Raw genomic sequence first — 19,086 nt, forward strand, 5'->3', positions numbered from 1 at the left:
CAAATTTTGGACTTGCCAAACCCCACAATCACCTGAGCCAATTCCTTAAAAATAACTCTGTCTGTCTATCTATGTGTCTCTCTATCAACTATCTGTCTCCTATTGGTTCTGTTTTTCTGGAAAACCCTGACTGATAGAGAGCCTACTCCACACCATATTTCCAGTAGTATTTGAAGTCAGGAGAGCGGTCAGCCTTGTGGGTTGGGGGAGAGAAGTGACTGGAAGTGGGGGACACAAGAATAGCTTGTGGGATCTTATGAATATTCTGTCTGTTGATCAATCAGGATGCTAGTTATAGGAGTTTGTTTACTTACTCCTGTAAGAGGTAAATAAACCAAGCTGTACACTTCTCTTTCGCGCATTTTTTGTATATATGTTACAGTTTAATAAAAAAAAAATGTTAACATGAGAAGATAATTCCAGGTATATTAAGGACCAAAATGAGAAAGATAAATATCTCTAACTTTTAAAAAGTAGATACAGGAGAATATCTTTACAAAGTTGGCTAGGGAAGAATTTCTTAAACAAGCAATAAAAAGCACTAGCCGTGAAGGAAGATCAGTAAATTAAATTTCACTTGAGTTAAGAACTTCCGTTGAGCAAAAGACATCATAAAACACAGGAACCAACTTAAGATGCTTCACCTGCCAAATTTGAGACAATTTGAGCATCAAAATAAAATAAGGATAGTAAGAGATTATAACCCATCAAATAAAATAATACATGAATTTATACAGGTTTAAATAAATAATTGTGGGAGAGGACAAAAGCTCTTCTCTACAGTAGAAAGCCAACTACTTGATGTACAAGGGAGGATGAGATTAGAAAACCACTGTTCAGCAACCACGATATTAATAATTCAGGGAAAACCATCAATGGATGTAAAACTAATGGACTTGAGAAGTAAAGTAACAGGATAATTACAAAGACCCATAGTATCTCCCCACATATACTTATTATTACAAAGGGAAAAATAGTAACTTTATATGGAGAACCTTGAAAGACCTCACCCTAACCTAAGGGATGAAATTTACTATCACCAGCAATGGGATAAACATACATCATGTACCTCCTGGTATGATGCACTGAGAAGGACACAGCATCAAAAATTACCTTAATATAACAGTGAATAAACACTAGACAAACATAAGCTGAGGAACGGTCCAAAAATGTTATGAAACACAATGATATACTGTTCTAGACTAAAGGACACTAAAGAGACCTAACAACTGAAAATAACACATGATATGGGATTTTCTTTTGCTCTAAAGTTCATTACTAACACAAATGATGAAATCTGAATAAGGTCTGTACGTCAGATAATGGTAGTGTATCAGTGTTAATTGCCTGATTTTGAGATTTGTTCAGTGGTTATGATTACATATAAGAGAATGTTCTTGTTTTTAGGAAATATACACTGAAGTATTTAGGCATAAAAAGGCATCATTCTGCCCCCATCCTTTACTCTCAAGTGTCTTGTGGGGAGGGGAGGGGAGAAGGGAGAATATGTGTGTGTGTGTATTTTATATATAATATAATATAACATATATATATATATATGAAAAAGAGAGAGAGAAGAAAGGAGGGAAGGAGAGAGAAAAGGAAAACAGGAGGATGGAAATGTGGTAAAATGTTAACATTTGGGGAATTTGAGTAAAGGATATGAAGGAATTCTTTGCACTACTTTTGCAACTTTTCTGTGTAAGTCCAAAATCATGGCAAAAGAAAAAAGTTAAAAGAAAAACACATAAAGAAAGCAGAAAGATAAGACCAAATTGGGAGAAGATATTTGTGAGACATAAGCAAGAAAAGTTTACCATCTAGAATATGTAAAAACTCTCAAGAGTTCTCAAGAAAGACAAACAACTCAATAGAAAAATGGCAACTTGTATGCCAACTTACAGAAACAGCCAAAAATGTTTGGAAAGATGTCAAACCTCATCAGGAACCAGAAAAACCCAAACCCAAACCACAATGAAAGTTCACTTTGTACTCATGGGATGAATGAGTGTACATTAGTCAAAAATAAGTGTTGGTGAGGACATGGAGCAACAGGAACTCTCATCCTCTGCAGATGGGATGTAAATTGGTGCCACCACTTTGGAAAACTGGCATTATTTAGTCGTGTTGACACTGTGAACAAAGAATGTCACCTGCCAATTCAGTAAACAAAGGATGTTGTGGCCATAAAGCCATCAGCCACTGCAGCCCCCAACTGTGTGCCCTGAGGGGATTCAGGATGGAGAAAAACAGGATACTGGCCCTGGATGATTAAGGTGCCTATCAAAGGAATGATTTCAATAAGCCCAGACTTTTGCATCTTCCCATACGTAGAGAAGCCCTGAAATCATTAACTTGAGATGTGTTTTTGTGACTAGCAGTAATCCTTGGATGTCCTACTGCATGTTTTTTCCTCAGCAAAAACTCCTATGTATTCTGGCTTCTCTCTGGAACAGTTCCTCAGAACCGAGAGGCTGTATCCCAGGCGTAAGTCCTCAATAAGTCTGCTGAATAAAACATAATTCTCAACTTATAGGTTGTGCTTTTTCTTTCTTTCAGTCGGCAACTCTATACGGCCTTTGTGTCCCAGCAATTCCATTGCTGGGTGTCTGTATAGCCTGGAAAGACTCCTGCCCACAAACACCAGGAGGCATGTCCAGAAAGAAGGGTCATAGCCACCCAAACAGGAAACATGGAGCTCTCTCCCGCTGCCACCTTTCTGGGATGCGAATCCAGAATCACTGCATTACAGGTGGGGAAACTGAGGCATGGAGAGGGGAAAGAGGCTGCCCCAAACACCATGTAGCCTCTGAGGGAAGGTCAGAGGAGAAGTCTGGTGTGGCCGGGGAAGGGAGTTGGGGAGAAGAGTAAAGGGGAAGAGGGGAACTCACCTGGTCTCAGACCTGGTCAGCTGGAGGCCAGAGCCGGAAGAATTCCACTGTATCCCTTCCATCTCAGCCAACATCCATGTTCCTGGAGCTTGGGGAGGGAACTCTGGGGTGGCCCCCCCTCCCTTGGTTCAGAAAGAGGCTTCTATGGGAGCAGCAAAGAAGCAGCTGCTCCTCCCTCCAGAGGGTCCTGGGCCCTCCAGGAACCCTTGGAGCATTGCTTACTTTCTCCCTAGAAAAGGCTCCAACAAGACAGGTTCGCAAATATGAAGAAGGTTGGGGATCTCTGAGGCCCATTCACAAAACCAGCACCCCTCCCTAGCTCCCAAGTCACTTAGCCAGCAGGTGGCACCAAGGCCACAGGGTTGTCACAGCACGGCTGCGATCCTGGGGGTCATTGGCTGAACAAAAGCCCAGCAGATTTGAAATTATGGGTTTTTTTGTTTGATTTTGCTCAGAACCAGGTTTAATTCTTGGGGGAAGGGGGCCCTCCTGTCCCAGTGTCTGTGAGCAGAAAGAGAGCAACGGGGGATTTATTCCTCCCCTGCCTAGGACAGACACCCTCATTCAGGCCTTGATAGGGAGGGCCTCCAGGGTAAATGGTGCCTTCGAGATTTCCCACATACACCCTCCTGATTGCATGGTGCCAGGAAGTGAGCAGTAGCACAGCCATATGTGGCAGAACTTTGAGACGTTCTGGCCTTTGCAGTGAAAGCCTGGAGGCTGGGTAGCACCCTAGTTGGGGGTGGGGTGGTGACAAACCTGATGGGTCAGGGCTGAGGTCAGCTTGTGGGAATTTCCGAGGCCAGGGTCTTCCCAGCTGAGGTCTCTGTGTCTATGGGTAGTGTGGGCAACTTGTGTCCACACTGCTGGTTCTAGAACATCAGGTGTGTGTCCCCAGGGACCAATGTGGCCACAGCCGCTTTCTCCACACCCTCGACTTGCACAGGCCACTTGGGCAAGGGGCTAAGGGTTTCTGAAATCTGTGCGCCCCCTCCTGACCACCCCATTATAGCAAGGAGGAAGCCAAGGCCCGAGAAGGGCAGAGCTTGCCCAAGGGCCCACCAGGCTTCTTTCTTCATCATTCTCCAGACCTTGTGAAAGCTTTTTGTTCCAACCATCTTTTCAAGGAGGTGTGGGAGCTGTGGGGTCATTCAGGAGAAGTCAAGGGCCCCAGCTACCTGGGGTGCTGGCTGAGCAGGTAATTGCAGAGTGGAAATGCTCACCTGAATGGGATCTCTTGCCTCCTTCAAGACATTTCCCTGGAGTGTCCACTTCCTGCTCCTCTACCCCCCAGCCACCCTCCGGAGCTTTACCCACACCCTGCTCCAACCTCAGGCCCCAGGGTCGAGTCACAGGCTGGGTGGAGAAACCTCCTGCTGGACACGTGGAATCCTGCCCTCACCCTCTGCAGCTCAGCTCCCAGCAGCTGGGGGACCAGACACAGCCCCCACGCTGAAGGCAGAGCAGCACGGTGGATGACGCTACCTTGGGCTAGAATCCCAGAACCTCCACTTACCAGCTCTGGGTCGGGGCCCAGTTCGTAACATCCCAGTGCCTGAGTCTCCTCATCTGCAAAATCAGGTCTCCCGGTCAGAGCCTGGAGGGGTAAGAGCTCTGTGTTTCCTAATGGTCTCAGCTGCATCTCTGAGCCATCACTGCCCTAGATAAAAGCCACCACACCTGAGCTTCCTCCACCCACATTAGCTTTAATCCTCTCACCACTCTTACAAGGTAAGAATTGTTATCTCCGATTTACAGATGAGGCACACAGAATCCCAGAGAGACTGGCCAAGAACCAGTGGGGAAGTGGCAGCGGTGGGATTTGAACCCAGGTCTGTGGAGCCCTGAAGCTGAGGCAGGGCTCACAGAGCTGTATTCTGAAGATGCTCTGGGTCAATTATCAAGCACAAGTTATTGATTTTTATGTGGCTATAACAGAGTTTGACCTTTGGAACTCATACTCTGTAAGGTCCACCAGTCAAAAAAAAAAATCCCACCAGAGCCCCCAACCCAAGTTCCCGGGCCTGATTACTGCCATCCAACCTCAAACCTTTGGACATGTCATAGAGTCTTATGGTTTGATGAGATTATAAAGGCTAAATAGTCTGTCCCCACACCTCTCTATCAGATGCCTGAACCCTACATTTGTTGCGACATCATGTTGCAAGTAACAGAAAAGCCCATTCAAACTAGCTTAAATAGTAACATCCGGAGGCCCTCCACCTTCAGGCAAGGTGTGACCCAGAAGCTCAGTGATGTCATAAGGATCTGTTTTTCTCTCTTTCCTCTCTGCCTTCTGTGGTGCTGATCTCATCCTAAGGGGCCCACCTCACATCCTAAGATGTTTTCTTTGTCACATCTAGCCATGCTTCCTTGTTTACTTCCAGGAGGAAAGAAAGTGCCTAGTATTCCCACCAAAAGTTCTGAGATGTATTCTAAGTGGACCAGCTTAATCAATCACCAGTGGTGGTGGAGAGATGGAAGGCATTGCTTGACTTAGACCAAGTCGAGTTTTCCTCTCCCAGAGCCATGCAGATCCTCAAAGGGGAATTGGGGCCTCATTGGAAGGGAGAAGGGGTAGGGCAAATGGATGCTGGAGAAGCCAGGCATCAAATGGCCCCTATAGTCTCCTACAATTTCCCTGCCAAGTGATCTTCTAGACTCCCAGGCCACCTCTGCCATGCTGGACTCCAGCTATTATCAAGAGACCTTTCTTGGTTTTGTTTGTTTTGTTTTGAGAACTTTCTTGTTGACATGCCTCCCCCTGGGAAGAACAATCTGGTCCTCTTGTTCGTGGCAGCCTTTCGGAGACAGCGCAGGGAATCAAGGTCTCCTGGTCAGTCCTCTCCTCCAGGGAAAGCTTCCCAGTTTCCCATCATTCTACACAGGACTCAGCTGTGTAACTTGGACACCCTTCCTAACTTTTCCAGGCCTCATTTTCCTCATCTATCAATGCTGGGGACAAGCTGAGCTTCTCAAACTGATGGGGAGCCATGTGGTGGGGGTCTACAAAGTCCCTGAAAAACTACTTTACACATCTAAAGCCTTGATTTTACTGGAGGCTTTTTGTCCTCCAATGGAAATCTAAAACATTTTAATGTTAAAACAGTGTTTACAACTCAACAATATAAGGACAAATAACCCAAAGGACTTGAATAGACATTTCTCCAAAGAAGATATACAAATGGACAATAAGCACAACATCACTAGCTCTTAGGGAAATACAAATCAAAACCACAATGAAATATCACTTCATACCCACTAGGATGGCTATAATAAAAAAGAGAGGCAATAAAAATCATTAAGATGTGGAATACCACAGATTGCTGGAGGGAATGTAAAATGGTACAGGCTCTTTGGAAAATACTTCGGCAATTCCTCACAAAATTTAAAACACAGTTACCATATGACCCAGAAATTCCATTCCTACGTATAAGCCCAAGGTAACTGAAAATATACGTCCACATAAAAACTTGTATGTGAATAGTCATAGTGGTATGATTCATAATAGCAAAAACGTGAAAACAACCCAAATGTCTATCAACTGATGAATGGATAAACAAATGTGATATATCCATATGATGAAATCTTATTCAGTCATAAAAAGGAATTAATCCATAACATGGATGAACATGAAAACATCATGCTAAGTGAACAAAGCCAGACACCAAAGACCACATATTGTATGATTCCATTTATATGAATATCCAGAATAGCAGACCCATAAAGACAGAAAGTAGATTATTGGTTGCCAGGGGCAAAGGGGAGGGGAAAATGGGGAGTGACTGCTAATTGGCACAAGGTTTATTTTTGGGATGATGAAAATGTTGCGAATTGTACACTTTGAAAGGGTAAATTTTATGATATGTGAATTTTATCTCAATAAAAAGAGTTCCATTGAACTTAAAAAAGTAGTTGCAGATGTGGAATAAAATGTAGAGTCCATGTGGGTATTTAAAAAATATTTTTGCTGTTTTTGTAAAACAAAGTTGTTTATTGTAATTTTTTTTCAAATAATAAAGAAAAGTTGAAAGAAGGAATCAAAATCCTTTGCCAGCTCCATACAGAGAAAAACTGTATGGATATTTATTCATTATATTCATTATTAATATTTTAGTGAACATCTTTTCAGGCACCTTGCTAGTGATACTGTTATGGATATTGATCAGTGTACAATTTTCTGTACAAGGAATCCAACCTTACACTGCAGGCTGCATTGGTGAGTTTTCTTTGGTCTGTGCAAGCCCTCTCTCTGCTTTTTTTTTTCCCCCAATCTCATTTCCTGCCCTCTCAACCATCATTCATTCTTACCTTTGCCTTGTGGGTGTTAAAAGATGTTTATCAGTTTGAAGGATGTATTCTGATGTATTCTCCATACATATAAATGGAGAGAGAGAGAGAGAGGGAGGGAGAGTTGTTACACATCTCATTCTGTTTCTTTCCTTTGTAACCAAGCACCATGTGTTTAAGATTGATCCATCTGGTTGCTCTGTCACAGGACTTCTCAACCTCAGCACTAGTGACATTTGGGGCTGGACCATTCTTCCTTGTTGGGGCTGTCCTGTGCATTGCAGGGTGATTAGCAGCATCCAGTGGCCTTTATCCACTAGATGTCAGTTGCGCCCTCTCCCCAGTTGTGACAATCAAAACTGTCTCCAGACATTGACAATTGTCCTGGGGGGGGGGGTCAAGGGGCAAAGTCACCCCAGTGGAGAGCCACTGCTTAACTGCTGCATAGAGTTCTACAGTGAGCACCCACCATCCTTCCTTATTCACACTTCCTATGATGGACACAAGACCTGCTGCAGCAGAACCCTCATTCTTCAGCTAAGAACCTGTGATGAACATAATCACCCACCAATAACTGGACCTGTATTCCAATAAGTAGTAGCAGTATTCCATAGGTGGACATATCACAACTGCTCTAATAATCTGCTCTTGAAGCACATTTATTTATTTATTTATTTTTATTTTTTGCTGGGTTGGGTCTTTGTTGCTGCGTGCGGGCTTTCTCTAGTTGCAGAGAGCAGGTGCTACTCTTTTTTGCTGTGCACGGGCTTCTCATTGCGGTGGCTTCTCTTTGTTGCAGAGCACAGGCTCTAGACACGCGGGCTTCAGTAGTTGTGGTTCGTGGGCTCTAGAGCGCAGGTTCAGTAGTTGTGGCGCATAGGCTTAGTTGCTCCGCAGCACGTGGAATCTTCCCGGACCAGGGCTCAAACCCGTGTCCCCTGCACTGGCAGGCAGATTCTTAACCACTGTGCCACCAGGAAATCCCTTGAAGCACGTTTAGGTTTTTTCTAAGTTTTCACCATTATATGCCATGGCTGCATGGATTTTATGAGACTTGGGCCTTTGAAGACCTGTTGGGCCTGCGGAGGACTGTTCTGTGCTCTGCCTTCTCTCCTCACTTCTGGCTCTGACCTTCTCAGCTCTACCCTTAGCTTTTGGGGAAAGTCATGATCTGCTCTGTGCCTTGGTTTCCCCACTGGTGGACTTCAGTGGAAACACCCGGTAGTTGCTCTCCTCCTCCCCAGTTTCTGAGTCTCCTGCAGAACAGGAGCCCCGCAGCCAAGGAAGGGCTGGGAAGTTAACATGCAGACCCCAGTAACTGAGGGAGTCAAGGAAAATGGGAGCCCTCAGAGGAAGGGGAGGCCCTTGCTCTTCCTCTTGTGAGCTGCTGCCTGGGGTTGGCCGTGTCAGCAGCCAGGAATCCCTGCCCTGATCCTGTTGGGGACAGCCTCCCTGCAGCAGGGAATGGCCTGGGGGAAGTGGACAGCGAGGCTTTCCCTGGAGAAGTTGCTGACGTCACATCCATGAGGGGCTGTGAGCCACGCATTGTCAGATCTCATGATTTTTTCAAAGTCAGGCATCCAGAGTTTTAAGGGTTGACAATCAGTATTTTAAAACGTACGTAACATGGTAGGTGTCAGCTTGAGTACAGCCTCAGATTGGACTGTCTCCTTGTGCTCTCAGCTGAAGAACTGTCACGTAGAGTTCATGGATCCCAGACAGTTGTTTCAGAATCAAACCAGAACAGCCAGGCAGAGACGGCACAGAGTCCTGGACTGTCAGAGGTGGCCTCCTCGTGGCACAGGTAGGGACACTGAGGCCAGAGTGAAGGGACTTGCCCAGCATCACACACATCTCCTGCCCCCAGCTCAGGGCTGCCTCACTCCTAGGCCCTGGACTATAACCCAATCCTACTTGCCTCTTAGTCATTGGTATTTTGGAACATTGGCTAATACTGGGTGCCTAGCGAAGGAAAGGAGAGGCCCCTTTCAGGAAGACCCCAGCCCTGCATGTCATCAGCAGCCCTTGGGCAAGGCTGCCCGAGTAGCACCTAAAAGGGGCTGCAAGTGGCAGTGGATCAAAGAAGGGACAATGGCAGGGGCTTGGAGGGCACTGGTGCTGGTGGCAGGCTTGGCAGCAATGGCCTGTGTGGCCCAGCGCAGTCTGAGCTATGAAGAGATAGTCATCCAGGCCCTGCGGTTCTTCAACCAGGGGCGACAAGAACAGCGACTCTTTGGCCTGCTGGAAGCCATCCCACCACTGCCTAGCTTGGTGAGTGTTGGGGGCTCAGGCCCAGGAAGCGGGTAACACTCTGCCTTATAGCAGCCTGTGAGGACAGCAGGCAGGAGAGAATGCCTCGCACAGGCACAAAGTGCTTGGTTGACATTAGCTGCTGTTCTTATTATTATAATGTTTCTCCCCTCAGAAGATAAGACAAAGACCGTAATTTCTCTTGGGCCTGACAGCTGGCTAGCTGGTCAATTCCGGGCTTTGCCCAAGGATGAAATGTGGGTTCTGGGAGTCCAGCCTGCACCCAGGCCCTGGGCTTGTAGGAGCAAGCAGGGCTGTTTCAAAGGACAGACAGGAGCTGGACTGGTCTCACCGGCGCCTCATCAGGGCCTTCCAGTGTCCCCTTCCCACCCCATTATCTCTCTCCTGGCAGCTGAGCATGTGAGGCAAGTATTCTAGTTCCTTTGTCACAGAAGAGGAAACTGAGGGGCAAAGATGGGAAGTGACCCCTCAAGGTGGTACAGCCATGAGGTGTTAGCCTCGGCTAGTTTCCAGAAGCCCTGCACACCTTAAATCTCTGCTCAGGCCACTTGAAGAGGCTGCCTCCTTTGGGTGGAAAGTGCAGACCTCGGCTAAGCCCCTTCCAACTTGGAACTGTGAACTCTCTCCTCCTTGCCTTTGTTCCCTCCTCTGTAAAAGGGAGACAGATGATCATGAGTCTTCTCTTGATTTTTTAGAACTCCAACACCATGATCCCGCTCAACTTCTGGATTAAAGAGACGGTGTGCTTTTTGCTCTGGCACCGCCGACAGCCCCGAGAATGTCCCTTCAGGCCGGGCGGGGCGAGTCTCCCATCCCCTGGCTCCCTGCCCCCATGAGCAAGAGAAGGACCTCCCCTCTCTCCCTTCTCCCGGAGGCTGTATTTGCTTCCACCCTCCTCACCTTGCCAGGTGAAGTTTGATTATGGAAGGCATTTAAAAAAAAATAATAAATTTACTTATTTATTTTTGGCTGCGATGGGTCTTCGTCAGTGTGTGCTGGCTTGCGGGGGCTACTCTTCGCCGCAGTGCGCAGGCTTCTCATTGCAGTGGCTTCTCTTGTGGCGGAGCACGGGCTCTAGGCGCGCAGGCTTCAGTAGTTGTGGCACATGGGCTTAGTTGCTCCGCGGCATGTGGGATCTTCCCGGACCAGGGCTCGAACCTTTGTCCCCTGCACTGGCAGGCGGATTCTTAACCACTGCACCACCAGGGAAGCCCAGAAGCCATTTTTAAAATTGGGTTTTTCCTTACTGGTTTTTCTTACTACATGTAAATTATCAATTCTTATTAGAAAAACAATACATGCTAAAGAAATGACTAAATATTAAGAGAAAGAGGAAGGGGACCGTAATGCACCTAGTGATAACTGTTTTTCTAAAATTAGGAAAATAATATTTTATTATAGCAAATTAACAAAATGTGGAGAAGCAAACTAAAAAACAAACAAAAACCCCCTGCAACCCCACTACCCAGGAGGAGACAACATTAACCGTTGGTGAATCATCTTCTGTATCTTTTTTATGTACACACGAGTGTTTTAAACAAATATAGCTTCCTCTGGGGCTAATTTTGGAGGCCTTTTCCCGTTTAATATAACTTGCATGAAAGTCCTTAATTTTACTGGGTGTTCACGGAGCCCGCCCGGGTCCCCCCAGCGCTCGCCGCTCCCGCCTGGCTCTGGGGGGAGGATTAGGGAGGGCGCCGGCTTCGGGAGCCTGGGTACCTGGGCAAGAACGTCAGCCACCGCGCCCCTGTGCTCACTGACCCACAGGAAGAGCGGAACTGCACGGGCATCTTCTTCATGCTGCAGCACATCCTTCCGTCCCTCAACCGTCCCTCAACTGCCCTGGGGACCCGGACCACGAGCGCGAGCTCAAGCCGGAGATGAGCCCCTATGCCCGCGCTGGCCCCAGTCTGTTTCCATCGCGGGCGGTGCTCTGCCCGGTGACCGCCGATGACCGAGGGGCCCTCACCCGGGCCACTGACTTCGGCGCGTGGGGCCTCAGTTTCCTCCTCTGGAAACCGGGCCGATCGAGCCCTTCTAAACGCAAGTCGTCGGGAGGGGAAAGGCTTGTGGAGTGTGAGGCGAGGTTGGACCTTGATGACTGCTAGTCGTTTGGCAGGAGGGGTGGGGAGGAGAGACTGGTGGTTGAGGCTAAGGGGCGTCCTGGGGGTGAGAGGGAGCTCAGACTTCACAGGACACTGGCTCTGCTCTGGGCCCTGAGCTCTGGGAACCCTCCTCCACATCCCACATTTGGAAAAACTGAAGCCGGAGGTGCAGCCTCCTAGCAAGTGAGTGGAATAGCCAGAGAGGAAGTGAGCGGCAGAGTTCAGGCCTTCCCAGGCCCTCTGGGCTCCGAATGGAAGGGCCTCACTGGGGACCACCTCCAGCCCCATCACCAACATCACTGCCGGTGCCTCACATTCATCCCCACCTGGAGAGAGGGGCCACAGGCAGGACAGGAAAGGGGGCCAATCAATGAGGGTGATCACGTCTGCATCACTTCTACAGGTCCACCAGGTGAGGCGTTCTGCTGGGTCCCCTGGAGCGGACACTCCAGGAACTGAGAGCTCCCAACTGCCACCTGCAGTCAGGGACCTGTACGAGAAAGCCAAGCACGACATCATCACCAACATACTGAGGAATTTCTAGGGCTGCGGAAGGGAAGGGATGCCCTGCAACCCCACCACAACCTCTTATTCCCACCCATTCTCTTCCTCTGCTACCCTCAGCACTCCCTTTCCTGCAGTCTGAGCCCACCCATACTCCTCTGCATTCGCATACCTGCTTCCCTCTGTCTGGAATTCCTGCCCATCCTGTGTCTGTAAATCCTGCTCATCTTTTAAGGCACAGCTCCAAAGTCACCTCCTCCAGGAAGCCTCTCTGTTCTTCCCTGGGCAGCAGAAGTGTCCTTCCCTCATCTGTGCATTCATGATCCCCAAACCATTACCTGGCATTACCTGCTGTGTCCCAGGCTCCGTAGCACTGTATTTACTCACAGCTGAGCCCTCCTCAGCCAGCTGCAGGTGGCTGGGGAATGACTATCTCAGCAAAGTGCTCCTGAATCCTGGGAGGGCAGTTCCTTCTGTGCAGGACCCTGAGCGCCCTTGTTCCCTGCCCAGTCACTGTGACAACTAAATGTCCCTTCATATATCCAGGTACCTCCAAGAGGGGGTCAGTCCACTCTCTGGTGAGAGCCACAGGAGAGAAACTCAATGAAACGTTTCTAAAATAAATGATTACATGAATGTGAATGAATAAGGTGTTAGAGCTGGGCCAGCTGGACTTGGGGTGAGGAGACAAATGAGACAGGTCCTGGGGGTGATTCCACTGTGCACCATGGGAACACAGACTCCCTGAGGTCAGGGCAGGGACAAAAGAGAAACACGGGTTGGGGGGGCATCCAAGGGCTTCCCTGGAAGCTCAAGAAGGCAGAGTAATCTGCCCCCAGCCTCCTCAACCACCTTTCATTCCTTTATGCTTCCTTCTTTTATCTAAGCTCCAGCCAGAACCTCTCCCTGAACCCCAGACTCGCATTTCAGATTGCCTCCTGGACGCCTCCCCATGGATGTCCAAGGTGTGCCACACACTCAGTATCTTCCCTCCAAACCATCCTTCCTACAGCCCACCCTAGCCCAGCTGATGGCAGCCTCCATCCAAGCACCTGAGCATCTGGCTCTCTGCTGTCTTTCACAGCCACATCTGGTCCACCAGCAAACCTTGGCCTTGGTTCCTGATGCATCCAGCCCTGAGAACAGGGCCTGACACACTGCAGTTGCTCAGTAAATACTTGTTGAATGGATGAATGCCCTTTTCTTCTCACTAGTAGGCTCCTTTTTCAAGTCTTTGCTACAGAAATATCTGTGGGAAACTCTCATTTGAGGGGCCATGGTGTAGAGCCCCTTGGGGAAATGGGTTTTTTAGTAATTATCCCAGGAAAGCCAAGGACTCCTCTCCATTAATGATAATAATAGCCACGATTTATGAATGCCACTTCCCATACAGTGAATGGGAATACACTTCTCAGGTCTCAGAATTGCGTTGCAAGCTGCATGCATCACCTGCAACTTTTAGTGAGAAAACTAAGCCTCAAGGAAATAGGTTAACTTGCCCATAGTCCACACTCCAATTCCCTTGCCACCTAAATCTCAGGTAGCCCCACTGGTGGGCAAGAGGGGGTGGGGGATGCTGCAGGGAGCAACCCTGGGGTGGGAAAGGGGCAGGTTTGGGCTGAGCAGGATAAACTAGACCCCAGACCCTCTCCCCATGGTGGGACAATGATGTTCAGCTGGAGAAGGTCACTTCTAGCTCCTGCAGAGAGCAGAAGGCACCAGCACCGCAGGCACACCACCACATATCACTCCCTTGCCTGACCCCCACCCCGAAAGGGTACTTCCAGGTCTCATCCAGGTCTTCTGGGGGGTCCTGGACACTAATGGGCTGAGCAATTTCTCCCAGGAAGCTCAAGGCTCATCTATGGTGGTCAATGCCACATTACACAAGGCCCATCATGTCGTACCCCGCAAGAGGGCAGGCCTGTAGGATCAGCCACAAGACTCTGCTGGGGCCACTCTGCTGTATTCTCATAGCCCAGACACTATCAGGCCCTGAAATAGTATCAAGGCTCCAAATACAGCTCAGCCTCTTGGCCTTGGCAGCTTCTGAAAGTCTTCAGGCCCACAGAAGCAAGACCAAGAAGGAAAAATTCACTGGGGGTTGGGGGTGGGAACACAATGGGTGAATAGACCTCTAGGGCAACATCTAAATGGCTGCAGGAATCAAATTTCATTCCTCATACATACAGGTACAATGTGAGTTTTATTTTTAAAAGAAAAAATGACTTCACAGTCATTTTACGGCCCATTTTACAACCAGCTTATTCTCATTTAACCTGTCAGCTAACACACTTCAGTCACTATTGACTCACCCCATGTTTTTTTCTGTGTAATTCTCCATTGGGTGGTTAGACCTCCATTTATTTAAGTCACTCCTGCTGTCGAAGTTGTTTCCATTTTGTTTTGCTTTGAAATTGCTGTAAACAATGGTGAGATGAAAATAAGTTCCTAGAATGGAAATGACGTCAAAGTGTATGACCATATTAAGAATTTAGGGGCTTCCCTGGTGGCACAGTGGTTAAGAATCCGCCTGCCAATGCAGGGGACACGGGTTCAAGCCCTGGTCCGGGAAGATCCCACATGCCGCAGAGCAACTAAGCCCGTGCGCCACAACTACTGAGCCTGCGCCATAGAGCCCGCGTGCCACAACTACTGAGCCCGTGTGCCACAACTACTGAAGCCCGTGAGCCTAGAGCCCGTGCTCCGCAACAAGAGAAACCACTGCAATGAGAAGCCCACGCAGTGCAACGAAGAGTATTCCCCACTCACCACAACTAGAGAAAGCCCGTGTGCAGCAATGAAGACCCAAGTCAGCCAAAAATAAATAAATTACTTAATTAAAAAAAAAGAATTTATCGTATTGCTAAATTACTATCTAGAATTATAGACAGTAGTTTAGCAATATTGCTCTTCTGGCAGTTTTATTTATGCTGCTGGGAAATAGGGAATTGCCTGAGTACCGAATAGGGGAATGGTTAAGTAATTTGTATTATATTCACTGAATATTGTACAGGCTTTAAGATAATTTGAAGACAATATTATATCAAAGAAAATGCTTGTGTTAGACTGCGGAAAGCCTGATTAAAGAAAACAGGGACAGAAGGCAAAAAGAGCTCAAGTTACATGAAAGGGGATAGCCATGGATACAGGAGTGACAGAATTTAAGAGCTTATGACTACTTACAACCACAGAGAATATGAAAACCTGGAGGAAATGAATGCTTTCTTAGCTAAACATGATTTATCAACATTGACTCAGGACCTGAAGGGGAATATGTGAAAAGGCCCATTTTCTCAGAAGAGTCTGGAGAGGTGATTAGAGTTCCAGGACCAGATGGTCCACAGCTGAGATTTATCTAGTCTTTAGAGTGGGGCTTCTCAATGTACATAACAGTCATCTGAGGAGTCTCATTAAACTATAGACTCCAGCCCAGTAGGCCTGGGGTGGGCCCCAGGAATCTGTTTTTGTAACTACGTTCCAGGTGATGCTGACACTGCTGATCCATGAACCACACTTGGAACAGGGAGGCTTTAAAGGACATATAATTCCAAAGTTATTTAAACTTTGTTAATAGTTTATATAAAATAGACATAAAATTATATATCTATGTATAAATTATTTAATTCAAAATCAAGGAAAAAGATGGAAAGCTCCTCAATTCATTTTCTTTGTCTCAGAATACACTTAATAGTAGAACCTAAAGATAGTATAGGGGGTGTGGCCAAGATGGTAGCTTAGGAAGACCCTGAGCTCACATCCTCCCACAGGTGCACCAAAACCACAACCATTTATAGAACAGCTATCTATGAGAATGTCCTGAAGACCAGCAGAAAATATTTTCCACAACTAAAGATACAAAGAAGGAACCACAATGAGATGGGGAGGAGGGGTGGAGATGTGATATAAGTCAAGACCCACACCCTCAGATAGGCAACCAACAAACAGGAGGATAATCACCACTGCAAAGTTTCTCCCCAAGAAGCAAGGGGTCTAAGCCCCACATCAGGCTCCTGAGCCTAGGGGTCCTGCACCAGAAAGGTGAGCCCCCAAAACATCTGGCTTTGAAGGCCAGCAAGGCTTGCATTCAGAAGAGCTGGGGGGCTGTAGGAAACAGACTGTTCTTAAAGGGCATGTGCAAAATCTCACATGATCCAGTGTAGAGGCAGTAATTTGAAAGGAGCCTGAGTCAGACCTACTTGCTACTTGCTCATATTTTTTTTTTTTTTGGCCATGCCACGCAGCTTGTGGGGATCTTAGTTCCCCAACCAGGGGTCGAACCCAGGCCCTCGGTAGTGAAAGCATGAAATCCTAACCACTGGACCACCAGGGAATTCCCACTTGCTTATCTTAGAAAGTCTCCTGGAGAGGCAGGAGGCAACTGGGACTCCCCCTGGGGACATAGATGCTGGCTGGAACCATTTTTGGGAGCTCATTCTACCATGAGAACACTGGTGCTGGCAAGTACCATTTTGGAGTCCTCCCTCTAGTTTACTAGTTCCAGGGCTAACCTGCCCACCAGTAGGCTGGGACCAGCCCCAGGTTCCCCTGGGCTATGCAGCCAGCCACACCAGGACCTGGCCTTGTCCACAAAAGATTGGTAGCCACCACACAAGGCAAGGTCTGGCAGCCAGTGGGGGTAGGGGCCAGCCTGACCTACCAGCATGCCCATAGTAGTCAGGTCAACCACAACAGAACAGCCCACATAGGGGGCATCCCTAGAGTATACAGATCTGGTGACCAAAGGTAAGTGTGTTGCTGGGCCCCTTAGGATGTCTCCTACACAAGGCCACTTCTTCAAGATCAAAAACAAAACCAACCTACCTAATACACAAGGCCACTTCTTCAAGATCAAAAACAAAACCAACCTACCTAATACACAAGGCCACTTCTTCAAGATCAAAAACAAAACCAACCTACCTAATACATAGAAATAAATACAAAGAATTAGGCAAAATTAGGAGACAGAGGAATATATTCCAGATGAAGGAACAAGACAAAACACTAGAAGAAAAACACAGTGAAGAAGAGTTCAAGGTAATGATCATAAAGATGCAGAAGAGATCTTCGGGAGAAGAATGGATGAACACAGTGAGAAGTTTAGTAAAGTTTAGTAAAGAATTAGAAAATATAGAGAAAAGTTTAGTAAAGAATTAGAAAATATAGAGAAGAACAGAACAGAGCTGAAGAATATAATAAGTGAAATAAAAAATACACTAGAAGGAATCAACAGTAAATTAGATGTTACAGAGGAATGAATCAGTTAACTGGAAGACACCCAAGTTACCAAATCACCCAAGCCAAACAGAAAAAAGAAAAAAAGATTTTAAAAAATGAGGATAGTTTAAGAGACTTCTGGGACAACATCAAGCATACTAACATTTGCATTACAGGGGTCCTGGAAAGAGAAAAGAGAAAGGGGCAGAGAACTTATTTGAAGAAATAATAGCTGAAAACTTTCCTAACCTGGGGAAAAAAAAAGACATCCAAGTCAAGGAAGCACAGAGAGTCCCAAACAAGATGAACCCAAAGAGGTCCACACCAAGCACATTATAATTAAAATTGCAAAAATTGAAGATAGAGAATCTTAAAAGCAGCAAGGGAAAAGCAACTAGTTACCTACAAGGGAACTCCTGTATGACTATGAGCTGACATTTCAGCAGAAACTTTGCAGGCCAGAGGTAGTGGCATGATATATTCAAAGCAATGAAAGGAAAAAAACCTACAACCACTCTACTCAACAAGGCTATCATTCACATTTGAGAGATACAGTTTTACAGAGAAGCAAAAGCCAAAAGAATTCAGCACCACTAAACAGGCTTTACAAGAAATGTTAAAAGGACTTTGCTAAATGGAAAAGACCACAGCTAGAATATGAAAATTAGGAAAGGAAAAATCTTATTGGTAAAGGCAAACATACAGTAAAGGTAGTAGATCAACCACTCATAAAGCTAGTAGGAAGCTTGAAAGACAAAAGTAGTAAAATCATCTATATGTGCAATGAACAGTTAAGGGATACACAAAAATATGTAAAATATGATGTCGAAAACATTGATGTGTGGGGTGGGTAGTAAAAACTGCATTTTTAGGTTGTTAGAATGCATTTGAACTTAAGAGATCATCAACTTAAAACAGCTATATATATATAAAACAACCACATATATAAAATAACCATATATATGTCATTACATATGAACCTCATGGTAACCACAAACCAAAATTTGTAATAAATACGCACATACAAAAAGAGAAAGGAATCCAAACATAACACTAAAGACAGTCATCTAATCACAAGGGAAGAGAGCAAAAGAAAAAGAAACAAAAAGAACTACAAAAACAACCAGAAAACAATGAACAAATTGCAGTAAGTACATGCCTATTGATAATTACTTTATATGGCATATATGGCCTTCAATAAATAAATGCAAATGATGTAATTGAAAAAAATTACTATAAATGTGAATGGACTAAGTGCTCCAATCAAAAGACAAAGAGTGGCTGAATGGATACAAAAACAAGACCCATATATATGCTGCCTACAAGAGACTCATTTCAGATATAAAGACACACATAAACTGAAATTTAGAGGACAGAAAAAGGTATTTTATGCAAATGGAAATCAAAAGAAAGCCTGGGTAGCAATACTTATATCAGACACAACAGACTTTAAAACAAAGACTGTAACAAGAGATAAAGGATATTATATAATGATAAAGAAATTGATCCAACAAGAAGATATAACAATTATAAATATATATGCACCCAATCAAGGAGCACCTAAATACATAAAGCAAATATTAACATAAAGGGTGAAATTGACATTAATACAATAATAGTAGGGAACTTTAATACCCCATTTACATCAATGGACAGATCATCCAGATGGGAAATCAGTAAGGAAATACTGGCCTTAAATGACACAATAGATCAGGTGAACTTGATAGACATATATAGAATATTCCATCAAAAGCAGCAGAATACACATTCTTTTCAAGTGCACATGGAACACTCTCCAGGACAGATCA

General features: G+C 45.9%; 1 protein-coding gene across 1 annotated transcript; it reads left to right on the forward strand.

The window, feature by feature from the left end:
• Positions 1-9,272: 9,272 nt before the first annotated feature.
• On the forward strand, positions 9,273-12,101 carry LOC136130031 (15 kDa protein B-like). Its single transcript, XM_065886424.1, is given in 5 exon segments — positions 9,273-9,452; positions 10,148-10,252; positions 11,220-11,278; positions 11,280-11,319; positions 11,970-12,101. Coding segments are annotated over 5 exon segments (516 nt in total).
• Positions 12,102-19,086: the final 6,985 nt, after the last annotated feature.

The sequence above is a fragment of the Phocoena phocoena genome, chromosome 10 (assembly GCF_963924675.1).
Source record: "Phocoena phocoena chromosome 10, mPhoPho1.1, whole genome shotgun sequence".
NCBI classification, from domain to species: Eukaryota; Metazoa; Chordata; class Mammalia; order Artiodactyla; family Phocoenidae; genus Phocoena; species Phocoena phocoena.